At 40.3% G+C, this 13,199-nt stretch overlaps 1 protein-coding gene across 20 annotated transcripts in view; it reads left to right on the top strand.

Annotated features, from left to right (window-relative positions):
• The window catches only part of EPB41 (erythrocyte membrane protein band 4.1), a 162,947-nt gene that overhangs the window by 80,451 nt on the left and 69,297 nt on the right, over nt 1–13,199 (top strand). For 19 of the 20 annotated variants that reach the window (XM_077337185.1, XM_077337192.1, XM_077337191.1 and 16 more), the window contains one exon: nt 8,405–8,873. In XM_077337185.1, coding sequence (XP_077193300.1) covers nt 8,405–8,873 — 469 coding nt within the window. Of the gene's footprint in view, nt 1–8,404; nt 8,874–13,199 lie in introns of those variants that run through there. The other variant, XM_077337201.1, reaches the window with a different exon arrangement.

Here is a 13,199-nt window from a genome sequence, read left to right as displayed (position 1 = left end):
AAGAACAAAGATAAACACAATTATATGGTTGGATAGGGAATGATGAATGGCTAGTGAAAGCACTGAACTGCAGTAGTAGTTCAGATAGTTATCCAAATTAGCTTCATTTTAGTGTGAAGTATTCTCAGTTAAGCTTGTCAGTTGGTCTTCAGTATTGCTATATTTGAATGGTGAGTGGCTAAAAATCACCTGAAACAAGAGAACTTGTATGTGATTGGCTATAATATTGTATCCAATATGCTGCAACAGCTGAAGCAATGTTTAACATATCACACAAAAATGCACACTTTTTTTATAAAGCCAAGAAGAAGATCAGGTATAAAGTCCCCCAGAGATGTTCACTTACTGCAGGACTGCCGCTCTGTTTGTGGCATAACCCTAGGATTTGAACCCAAATTTAAAATGACCCTTGGATATTCACTAAGAAGAGTCCTTCTCCTCAGGTTAAGGAGGACATCTCGGTGGGGGATTTCCACCATGTATTCAGGAAGGCAGGAACAAAACTGCACAGACACTATTCAGGCTATTTCCCTAGATGGGAAAATGATTGAGTCTAATGTGACATCTGCACCAAACGTGACAGCTTTCAGGAGTCTGTTGGCCCCTTTTAGAAGCCTGTGGTAATTTTCTTGAAACAGCTTTATGACCTTCCTTGCCCATACTATCACACCCCTAGAACTATTAAAGCAGTGGTAGATGCCCTGATAGTGATAGCTGTTGCCTCATGTGCCCTTTGTAATCAAACTTCTGCCTTCTTCATGGTATCCATTAGGCTACCCACCCCATCTTCTGATGGGAGGCTTGCAGTTTGTAAAGCTTTAACTGGAGCATCTACAAGTGGGTCTCTTCAACATATCCCTGTAAAGTATACAATTTCTTTATGAAGGATGATAATTTCTTATTGATGGCTTCTGCCACTCTGTCCTGATATTTTTTCCAAAAATTTCTAGAGTAGAAACTGCTTTTGCACAACCCATGTTCTAGGTGGAAAGTACTGATGTTGTAAAAATAAGCCCTTCCTACCATAAACTATATTGCTTCTACATGGGCAGGCAGAAGGGGCCAGCATAATTATGTTGCTTGTTGAATATGTACTGCACCAAAGAGCATCAGTGGGATTCCAATGGCTAAAAAATCGAAATTCAGGATCATCCCCCCCCAAAGGAAAATTAAAAGATTGCTAATCAAGCTGTTTTACAATGTAATCCATGTCTCTTCCTCTTCTTGTGATTTATTTTATGTATTTTTATCAACTTAAAAAATGGATGTCCACACAAAATGATTGCCTACGTCGAAAAATTGAACACAAACATAATCAAGTGAATCTTTTTTTTTTTTTTTTTTTTTTTTATAATGATTTTTTTTATTTTCATAAAGATAGAAATATAATCATCATTTGAGAATATACGACCCCACATTGACTCCACAGTGATATAAACTTTTGCCCAAAACTCTAAGAGCCATGAGTCTAAGAGCCATCCACATTTCCACTACATTAAAAAAAGGCCTGTTTAGATATACAAAAGAAAAGTTATTATTAATCAACTTACTTGTGAGATCGTAGACCTCACATTAACTGCTTGATACAATCTAAGAGCTATCCTAGCAGATATTTCTAGGTTTGAGTTAGATGCTTAACATTAGACATTTCTTATAGCACAGTATGAGTTTTGGCCCTGTATCAATACCCTGATGAAGGGAGAGGAAAGTAGGGCTTTGCCTTAAAGATGTACAAAGAAAAAAAATTACAAAAGGATTTCATAATTTCTCCTTATCCTTAATACAGATACATCTACAGACCATTTATACTTGACCCATTCTAAGAGCCATCCTGACAGGTATAAGTTGAGAGCTTTGCATTTTCTACAGATCAATATGAGCTTTGGCCCTATAACAATACACCAATAAAAAAAAGTAATAATAAGGGGGGAAAGCCCCATTTTATATTTCCAACGCTAACGATTATATTACCTATATGCCTACTAAGAAAAAGAAACAAGAGAGAAAAAAGGCACTGCTTCCCCTTTTTCATAAAAATAGCAATGTAGGATACAGTATATGTTGTTAATACAGAGAATAATAAGATTTCCAGGTTTAGATTAAATGCTTAACATTAAACATAGAACAATATAAGCTTTCAGTCTTCTATAGCTTCTCCTTATCCTTGGTTCTGATACATCTACAAAACAATTTATGCTTGACCCATTCTAAGAACCATCCTGACAGATATATTTTCAGATTTAAGTTGAAAGCTTAACATTAAACATTTTCTACAAGTCAGTGTAGGCTTTAGTCCTAGGACAATACCCTAATAGAAGAAAGAAAAAATAAGGGGGGGGAACCCCATTTTACATTTTCAGCACTAATGATTATATTACCTATATGCCTACAAAAGAAAAGAGACAAAAAAAAACAAGAGAGAAAGAGACACTGCTTCCCCTTTTTCATAAAAATGGAAATATAGAATACAGTATAACATTAAACATAAAACAATATGAGCTTTCGGTCTTCTTAAGGGGGTCTCATCTCGAGGCTTGCTACATCTTGTCGTTCCCGTAAAATTATATTCTGTCCCATTGGCCTTTGGCGTAGAAAGTGCAGTTGTACTCTTTCCCGCAGAATATGCATCGATAAATCTTGAGGCCGTTGCACCTCCTGGACTCCAGTATCAATACAATTTTCCCCCCAGAGAGATCCTTTAAATCGGTTACTTTCACTGCAGATCCATATTTCTTTTGATTGATTTTTGTACACTATTGCTTTGAGATGGCTGTATGTCTTTTTAAAAAGGGTGTCCTTATCTGGGCTGCAGAACTCCGGCATCCCATTTTCCGTCTCCAGAATTTCAGATTTCTCTTCTACTGTTGGTTTTCCACCTTGTTTAGAGCTGTCATCAGCCACTGTTATTGATCCATTATTCCTGTTAAAGACGTCTTCCTTGGCATCTTGGATCTCCTTGAAGATATGAATTTCAGATTTCCGTGGGGATCCCCTCTCATGATGGGGAGAAATAGATTTGCACTGCCTGTCTTGAATTTCAGATTTCTCTTCTGCTGTTGGTTTTCCACCTTGTTTAAAGCTGTCATCAGTCACTGTTATTGATCCATCATTCCTATTGAAGACTTCTTCTTTGCCATCTTGGATCTCCTTGGAGATATTTTTGATCAATCCATCTAAAAATACTTTGTAATCTTGGGTTTGTATCTCTATTAGATGAGCCAATCTTTTTAACATAGACATGATTTTGACTTTAAAAAAAACGGCCCCAAACAATTTTACAAGTGGCCAGTAGAGGTCCTCTGTTTTATCCTCTAATGTTCCGGCACAGGCATGTGACGTATTGAAGGCAGAGATTCTCGTGCTGGCACAGAGTTCTCGTGAGATTTTCCCATTCACAGCTTATCTTATCTTCGAAAACCAAAACAATTACAATAAGCGCTTTTGCCAATTAATTCGAGTTGATTTGAGTCCTTCTTCTGCTTGGTTAGGAGAATTAGCCTGCCTCTTAACGAGGTGGCTTCGGGCAGAGCAGAGTAAGAGGAGGGGGGAAACAAAGGGCTTTGATGCAGGAAGAGAGACGGAGAAAAAAAAAAGCGAGAGATACTTGCAGTAAATGATGTTTTGGAACTCAGCCGATGTCCTCCCCTCAGTTCAAAGCGTTCATTTGTGGTAAATCATCATGTAGGGTTGAAGCAGATACTTTAAGATTAAAGAAAGAAAAGAAAGTCCGAGGTAGAAAATGGCAGTCGTCCTCTGGACCTGGAACGCTGACAGCCTATAATCCAGGGAGATATACTCCCTAAAGGATTGGAGACGGCCCCAAGAACTTCCTGGGTAGAAAGGTGAGGTGGGGTTTGCGTACCCCTCCTCTTTTCTGCCAATTGCTTGCACAATTGACCCCTGTCAGGCTTCAGAGATAGCAGAGCAGATGCCCTGCCACCCTCTCAGGACGACATCTTTAGCCACACCCCCCAAGTGAATCTTGTTTTTGCCAGAGCACCAATCAACATCTGATTGTGCTGTCAAATTTTGTTCATTGAAAAGCAGTTGCTTTCATATGTGTCATATGTTGGTTGAAAAATAATGTGCTTTAACAGCTGAGAACTACATATGGAATGGATTTTCTGTGGTTGTTTTTTATTCTGCTGCAAGGTAATTTTTGTAGATCTTACATCTGATCCACTTAATATGTCTGGTAAGGCAGTGGTCCCCAACCTGCGGGCTGCGGCCCGGTGCCGGGCGCGGCCCGATGCCCTGCCGGTCCCCAGCCTCAGAAAGGTTGGGGACCACTGTGGTAAGGACTTGGAGGAGGAGCTGGTCTCATGACTTAAGTGCCACTCAGAGCTTAACACTCACTCATGGCAGCTGTCTCACCCCTGAGTGCCTCCTCCTCCAACCAGCTTGCCTGTCTGTCCAGCAGCCAGCCAATCGCCTTCCGTCCCCCACCCCTGATCACCCCTCCTCCTTCCGCTTCCTTCCAAGGCTCAGAGGCTGCAGATCTCTGTAAGAACTCTAGAATGGCATTCACTGTGGTAGTCATACAATTCACCTGTCTGTGTCTACTGTACTTTGAGTGGAACCTTGAGGGAGATGTTTGTCAATCTCTTTCTCCTCTAGTAAGATTCCCCATAGTGGCTTCAGAGGAAAGAGAAGTAGGGAGAGGAACAAGTAAGAGATTAAGTGAGAGGGAGAAGAAAAATAGTATTTAAGAGTTGAAGAATGTAGATAAGAATAAAGATAGTACACCATCTACCTGCTCTCCCCAAAGAGGCAGGAAGAAGGCTGAAGAGTGGATGTGACTGCCAAGGGTTTTCAAGGCAAGAGACATTTAGAGGTGGTTTGCTATTGTCTGACTTCCTTGGTGGTCTCCCATCCAAATATTAACCAGGCCTGACGCTGCTTACCTTCTGAGATCTGATAGGTTTAGGCTAAGTAGGACATCTAACTCAGGGCAACATTTAAATTTAAGCTTATATAAGTGAAAACATTTGATCAATTTGCTTGCTCTGTGGCCTCCCTTGGCTGGCTGGCTGGCTGGCTGGTTTGTTTGTTTGTTTGTTTGTTTGTTTGTTTGTTTGTTTGTTTGTTTGTTTACTTACTTACTTACTTACTTACTTACTTACTTACTTACTTACTTACTTACTTACTTGATTTCTTGCCCGCCACTCCCAAGCGGCTTGTGGCAGGTCACAAAACATCTGTATAAAATCCCCATTAAATTCCATTAAAACCACAGACGTAAAAAGACACAATAGAACCAAGAAAATGCGGCAAAAACCCATATGTCCCAATTCTACCCACAAGGGAGGGAAAAAGTGGCAGATGAAGCCCAAGGCCACCAATCACATAATGACAGTATCTATTAGTCCTGAGCGGAGTCATACAAATCTGCCTCAGCGCGCTGGCCTCAACCGTAGACCTGGTGGAAGAGCTCCGTCTTGCAGGCCCTACGAAATGCTGGGAGCTCCTGATCTCAATGTGTGGTAATGACTTTTGTGTGTGAAGTCTGATTTGTTTGAGCTTCTTAAAGTGAAAGTTTGTGTTTCCTTCTCCCCTTGTGCAGTATTTTTCTACCTATACCTCTGTGTTATTTTTTCTTTCTGGGGATTCCCTGTTTTTATTAGTAATGTTTTTATTTTTCAGGTGCCATAGACATCTATTAAATAGAAGGATGGTGGCATATAAACTTAAGCCATTATTTTATTTATAAGAACTTAAAAATGATGGATAGCATTTTAAGATCTTAAAATATGCCATATAACATATTTATTTAAAAAGTATTTGTCTGAATTAATATGTTCTTCAATGGGATGCTTTACAACAAGGTTGGCAGAGTAGTGAGATTATACCCTTTAATTACATCTGAGGCTTCATGTTAACTGATTGTTACAAATTAGTTACATTTTGGTTCTGCCGGATATGTACATATGTGAGAACAGACTATATAAATCCATTATTAAAATCCTTATTAATGAGATAAAATCAGATACAAGCTATCTGTAGAGATTGCATCAGTAGGCCATTACCATTTTACAATAAAAGTACAAGATTAGGTGAAGTTTAGGAATTTATCATTTGTGAAAGGGCTTAGCTAAAGTATAGATTTTTTGAGTGGAGAGCATTCAGTATGCTGGCATTTGGAAAGCAAGAAATAAATAAACTCACCACAATCCCTGTAACTTTTAGTAAGACTTCATGACATAACATGACACCATAATGTCTTCTGTTAATGCATGACAAGGATACAAAGGATGAGCAAAAGAAAACAGGAGACCACTAGTACGTGCTCAACTCTACATTCTCAGGTGTTTGTGCTAAGCTTATTTTGCCGAAGCCGCTAGGAAGTCCTTGTACAAAGCACGGTTGTGACGTAATTGTTACAGAGACAGAGGAAAGCAAGGGAGACATTCATCTACACCAAACCCCACCTAACGCTTGGTTTCAAAGCTTTATGGCCTATGAACTCACCAGGCTCTATAAACAGGCATCTTTTCAAACAGACTTTGTTATCCTGATTTTGAAATGGGAACTCCCCCCCCCATGTCCTTATTTACCTTGTTAAAGTAAGCACAAGGCTCTAGCTGTAGATAAATCAATCTCATATTATCTGCTTTCAGTGGTTTGAAGTGGTTTGTAAAACCTTATGCTTTTATTTATATTTCCCCAAAGGCTCCTTGGAAAGCAGGCTGAGTTGTGCTTTGGGCTGCATGCCAACCCCCTCCCCCAAATAAACAAAAATCTCAAACAATTATCCCACCCTCTCCCTTAGTGCCGAATGCCAGTTCTGCACTTTGATCAGTAATATGATGCAACCATATTACTGGAGATAGAGTCGCTCTTTAGGCAGTATAGAATTCAGGAATATTTTATCGGCTCTCATTGTAATGTTTAATTAGTGCATGAGCTTTAATTATGAATTAATACTGGATTAAATGCCACACTTTATAATACTTTATAAATTAGATTGGCTACTAATTTAGTTGGAAATCTGAGCATATTTGGAGAATTGATTCTGAACTTACATTTTGACTTAATAGCAGTTTTAATTGTAAGGTGAAATATGGCAAATGATGCACTTCCGGTTTCAGGAAGTAGATACTGAAATTCCTTTTCTCATTTCTAATTCAGCAAGAAACAGCAGTGCTAAATCTTTACACAAGTCTCATCTCAAATGTTTTTGAATAGGTAAATGAGAATACATGTCAAATCAGTTATTCTATCTGTGAGGTGAAGTGGAAAATTATTTTCACATGCTATATATTTCTGTGGAAAACGCTCTGCCCACATATGGAGATGTAGTTTATTTACCTATAGGTATCAGGCCTGTTGTGCTGCAAATCAGTCATGTTTGATGGGCTAAATGTGGGATTTTAAGGCTGAACAATATCCACTGCTTGTATGTGGTATGTTTGCTTAATTTCGCTAACATTATTTAAACACTGTCCACTATAGGTTTTAATATGTAGAGCAGTGGTCCCCAACCTTTTTATCACTGTGGACGGGTCAACGTCTGACAATTTTACTGAGGCCCGGGGGGGGGGGGTAATGCTGAGGGACGCCATGCTCCGCTTGCTTTCCCACCAGCGCCCCTGACTTCCCGCCGCCCACTGGGGGGCGCTGTCAGCAGCAGCTGTGCAGTGCCACACCAAGGAGGAGCCCCAGCCATGGTGGCTGCCAGAGCGCACCAAAGGCGAGCCGGCGGCCAAGTGGCAGGGCAGCCCCTGAGGCAGCAGCCGGGGAGGAGGACAAGGAGGAGCCGCAGCCCGGTACCGACTGATCCATGGACTGGTACCGGTCTCCAGATCGGGGGTTGGGGACAGCTGATGTAGAGAACTGAAATACATATGTTGGTTATATAGTATTTTGACCTTGTGTAGGCAGCAGTAACGATATTTATGCCTCTGTATGTATGTTTATGTATGAATCAATTAAATAATGTGTTCCATCCCTACAAGGTGCAACAAAACATTTTGCGCCCTACATAGCAAGCTTGCGTAGTGTAGTTGCTGCTAAAGATACAAAGTATGAATCAGGAAGTCCCTGGTTCAAATCTCTGGTTGGCCATAATCTGACACAAGCCATTTTTTCCTTAGCCCTCCACCTGCAGTGCAGGGATAATATTACTGGCCTGTGTTATAGGGCTGCTGTAGTGATTACATATGCTTAGGGAGCAATCCTAAACAGATCTACTAATAATCCTACTCAGGTTTATTCTGTGGGGCTTAATCTCACAAATTTGTTTTTAGAATTGCATTGTAAAATGAGGCATTGAAGTCCCAGAAGCTTGAAACATGGAAAGCAAATGAGCTTTTTAGTCGTTCCCTCTCACCGTCTGAACTTTGTGCTAACTTTGCAACCGTTTTATGTTTATACAGAATTTATTTGATTTTATTTCTGTTAACAGATACATCATGACAACAGAAAAGAGTTTAGTGGCAGAAGCTGAGACTCCAAAACAGCAGCCACCAAAAGAGGACGAGGTAGCTGCTGAAACTGGAAATCAAGAAGCCTCCTTGGAGAAGGGATCTCAGCAAGCACCTGAGGGGGATAACCAATCAAAGAAGAAACAGAAAGCATCCAATGGTGACACGCCCACGCGGGAAGACCAGAGCAAGAGCAAAGAACGCACTTCCGAAAGTCGAGGTCTGTCACGCCTGTTTTCATCATTCCTCAAGAGGCCCAAATCTCAGGTCTCTGAAGAAGAAGGGAACGAGGCAGAAACGAAAGAAAGTGGTGAAGGCCAGAAAGAGGCAGATATAGGAGATGATCCCAACGATGAGATTCTGCTGAAAGCCCCCATAGCAGCTCCTGAACCTGAGCTCCGAACCGACCCATCTTTAGATCTCCATTCACTCAGCAGTGCGGAAACACAGGTAAAAAAAGAAATGCGGGTTTCTTTTTAAAAAACGTATTAAAAATCCACTACATGTTACAGAACTGCCGCTCCCTGGCTCCCAGGTCACATCCCTAGTGCTCCCACCCACACATACAACTATACACATCTTTCCTGGTGTTAGGTCTACTGCAAATTGAAAACACATTATATTGCCTACACTTCTTTTTTGGTTGTTGTGCTGTGGTCATATTTAAGTCTGGAAAAAAGATATAAGTTCTTTAAGTCATTTCTAAAAACCACTTTGGGACCTCATTTGGGGAGAAAGAGAGAGAGAGAGAGAGAGAGAGAGGCAAGCAATGGGAAATCTCACTGCCAAGAGCAAGCAGGAGATGACCTTTCCATCCTTCCGAAGATGGAGACTTCTAGGGAAAGGTTGCCAGTTCTGGGTTAAGAAATTCCTGGAGATCTGGGGTGGAGCCTGTGAAGGACAGAATCTGAGGAGGGAAAGGAGCTCAGCAGGAATATGATCCCATCCAGCCCTCCTTCTGGAGCTGTCATCTTTTTCAGGAAGCTAAGAAGGGGTGGCCCTACTCCGTACTGGAATGGGAAACCACTACTAGCCAGAGGCAGGCAAAGACAAGTCACCTTGGAATGTCTATCACTAGAAAAATGCAGTCACAGCAGGAAGAGTCAGATTCCTGCCCCACTACTGCCCCAAAATTCCTCACCATGTCCCTGCATCCTTCCATCGTCCCCAAGGGGGGCATACCTTCCACTTTGGGAACCCCTAGTTTAGACCATTTTGCACAACTTACATTTTTCCAAAATTTACACTTACAGTTTGCCAGTTATACTTTTCCATTTCATTTTACTGAGCAGTATAATCTCAAATTGTACTCCATTTCTTTCTAATATTGATCTTTTGTTCATCAAATATGTAATTTTTGCCACTGTAGCATAGTCAGTAATTTTGCCTGACCATTCCATAGGACCTAGTAAGGTTTCTCTTTGCCTTCTTGATGCATTCAAGATCCTGGCAGCAGTTGCCATAAACTTAACAAGCTTGCTATACATTTTAATATTATTTGGTACCACATTCAATAAGACATTTTGGATTCAATATAAATCTGATTTTCAGTATCTGATTAATCGTAATCCAATATTTCCTTGTTTTCTTGCAGGTCCACCACATATGGTAAAATGATGCATTTATATCCTGACATTTCCAGCATTTCCCATTATAACTCTTATTAACTCTTACTATATATTTGGGAGCAGTATACAATCTAAAGAACATTTTTTACCAATTTTCTTTTAACATTTGACTTTTAGTAAATCATCAACCCACAAAGCGTCCCATTGGTCCATACTTATATTTTCTCCCGATTCTGAGCCCATTTTATCATTCTGTCCTTAACATGCTCTGTTTCACAATCATATTGCAGTGACAGTTTATAAAATTTGCCTAATAAACGTTTTGTGTCATCACTATTAGTTTTTCATAAGCAATGTTTTCTCTCAGCTAACCTCCTTTCATAAATTGTTCTATGAGTTTTGAGATCATTTGACAATATATTAGCCAGGGTATATTCATCATGTCTTTTGGTTAAAGTCTGATATGCCCTATGAAAATCTAATAAACACGTCTGACTACGAACTCCCCCCCCCCCCCAGCCTCACAAGGAATTCTTGGAGGACATGGTCACTCCCCCCTGGGGTCCCCAGTTCCTTCACCCCATCTAACTCGCCTGCTGATCAGTATTAAGTCGAGTATGCCAAGCCTCTTGTAGGTTCTTCAACCATTTGATAAATGAAATTATCATCCAGGGAGGTTAGAAAGTAGCACGTCTCTGGATGCTTAGCAGAGCCACATTAGGGAAATTGAAATCACCTATAATTACAACATTTCATAATACTTTGAAGCTTATCTTTGACTTTTTCCCATCCCATATAAAACTATTCAATGCTCTTTGCCATGATTTTATAGATGCCTCTTCAGTTTCAACTGGTAATATTTGAACTAAAAAAATTCATTTTGGCAGTATACTCATTTTGACTGTTGATATTTGTCCTACCCAAGACATTCTTAGTTTTTCCTATCGGTGTATATCTTATGTTATTTTTTCCCCACGTTTTCTATTAATCTTCTTTGAAAAGTTTGTTGCTGTGTTCTGTTACATTTACTCCAGGATATTTAATTGTTTTTTTAGTTAACATACATCCTGTCGGTTTTTCTAATTGTTCTTCTTACATGTTTAGCAGTATGATTTTAGCCTTGTTTTGTTTACTGTATCTATAAATTTGGACCATTCCACGTTTCATGGAATGTTCAGATTTGGTTAACAAAATAACAAGATTGTCAGCATAACTTTTCAGTTTATCTTTTTCTTCACTGTTATTTATTCTAGTAATATTTTTATCTTTTCTTATCCTAGTAGACAATATTTCCAAAAGTAATACAAACAATAAGGGTGAGATTGGACACCGTTGCTGAGTTCCTTTTCCAGTTTTAATGTTCTCTGATGACCCATTTATTATGATTTTTGTATGCTGCTTTGCATATATTAAAAAGTTTTTCCCACATTGCAGATATTTCAGAACTTCAGGAATTTTCAAGAAACAGTATCAGGTGCTTTTTCAGTATCTAAAAACATAAAAGCAGTCTTTTTACTTTTTTTCTTTTGAGTGTTCAATAGCATTTAATACGTAGTTAGAATAATAGAATCATACAGTTGGAAAGGGGCCCAGGGGGAGAATCCAGATGAGGGTTCCTCTAGGTGGCCAACCAAGGTTTCAAGGAAGCACATCCATACTGTGTCCTTCAGAGGGGATTCCTCTGAAGAAGGTTTAGAAGACAGAGAGAAAGGAGAGTTCCTCTCAGAATTAGATGGAGATGATGAGGAGGTTCAGCCTCATGAGTCTTCAGGATGCCAGGTGGAAGACTACCAGTTTATGTTGGCTAAGGCAATAGCTATTTAACACAGGAGATCAGCAATGGTGAGGTCAGGCAAAAGCCAAGAAAATTAAGGGGGCAAAGGGACATGAGGATCTCTTTCCAAGGTCTTCAATGGTCCAGAATCATTTCTTCCTTCTAGAACCTTTTGAAAAAAAAAGATTAGAGAGAACTGGAAAAGACCCACCCTTAACAACAGTACCCCACATTTATTAAGCTCCTGTACACTCTTCAGAACCACAGGGAAGAGACTCTTCGGGTTCCACGGATTGATGCTCCTATTTCCACTTTACAGTCTTATTGTTTATTGGTGGAGAGTGGCCAGGGTATGTTTAAAGACCCAATGGAGAGAAAAGCTGATGCGGTGTCAAAGAAGGTGCATGAGGCAATGGTCATGGCAAATAAGACATGTAACACTTCTATTATGTGTAGGGCAGCTGTAGCATGGGCAAGAAAGATCCTGCCTTTAATTACAGAGGGTTGCCCCAGAGGTATAGAGGTGGTAAATAGGTCTTCAAAGTCGCAGTTTAATCTCCTGATGCATCTCTGGACTCAATTGTCTTTGTATCAAGGGCAATTGCTATTAATTCTGTGATCAGGTGAACCATTTGGCTGCGGGCCTGGCAGGCCGATGCGGCATCTAAAGCTGTTATTATTGCCTATCCCTTTTACAAGGGATAAGTTGTTTGGCCACTCAATTCAAAAGAGTCTAGTTGAGTCAAGGGAAAAGAAGAAGGTTATGCCTCATTTTTTTCTGGGATGGTAGACGTACCTTCTATAATAATAGACCTTTTCGCACCCAAAGTACCCCTCAGAAATACAAAGCAGGAAATAAGATAGGAAACTAGGGCAGTTTCAGTGGAAATTTCCAGAGAGGTACCCTCGGAAACAGGATTCAGAGGTCAGGATCTAGAAGAGGGAGTCCAAACTCACAAAAGCATGACTTGCATCAAGTTTCTGCGGGGAGCCATGCAACTCTTTTTGCCCCAGGCTGGGAAGAGTGCCAAGCGGACATGTGGTTCAAAGAGATAATTTCACAGGACTACAAACCGGAGTTCTTAGTGATACCACCTCACAGGTTTATTTCTTCCGAATTTCAAGAAATCTAGATAAGAGGTTGAGAACTCTTCAAGCTGTTCAGCACCTACTGGACATTTGAGCCGTAGAACCAGTGCCTCCTTCAGAGTTGTTTCAGGGCGTACATTACATCTTTTTTTTACCCTGTCCAAAAGAACCGGAGATTGGAGAGCCATTCTGGATTTGAAGTATGTCATCTTCTTCATGAGGCTCCGACGATTCAGAATGGAAACCTTGTGCTCGATCATGGGGGTGCTGCAGAGTGAGGAGTTCCTAACCTCTAAATCTCACAGAGGCTTACCTCTATATCTCAATTTATCATGGGCACCGGAA

This window comes from Paroedura picta, chromosome 5 (genome assembly GCF_049243985.1).
Source record: "Paroedura picta isolate Pp20150507F chromosome 5, Ppicta_v3.0, whole genome shotgun sequence".
Lineage (NCBI taxonomy): Eukaryota > Metazoa > Chordata > Lepidosauria > Squamata > Gekkonidae > Paroedura > Paroedura picta.
This window is presented reverse-complemented; position numbering and strand designations above follow the sequence as displayed.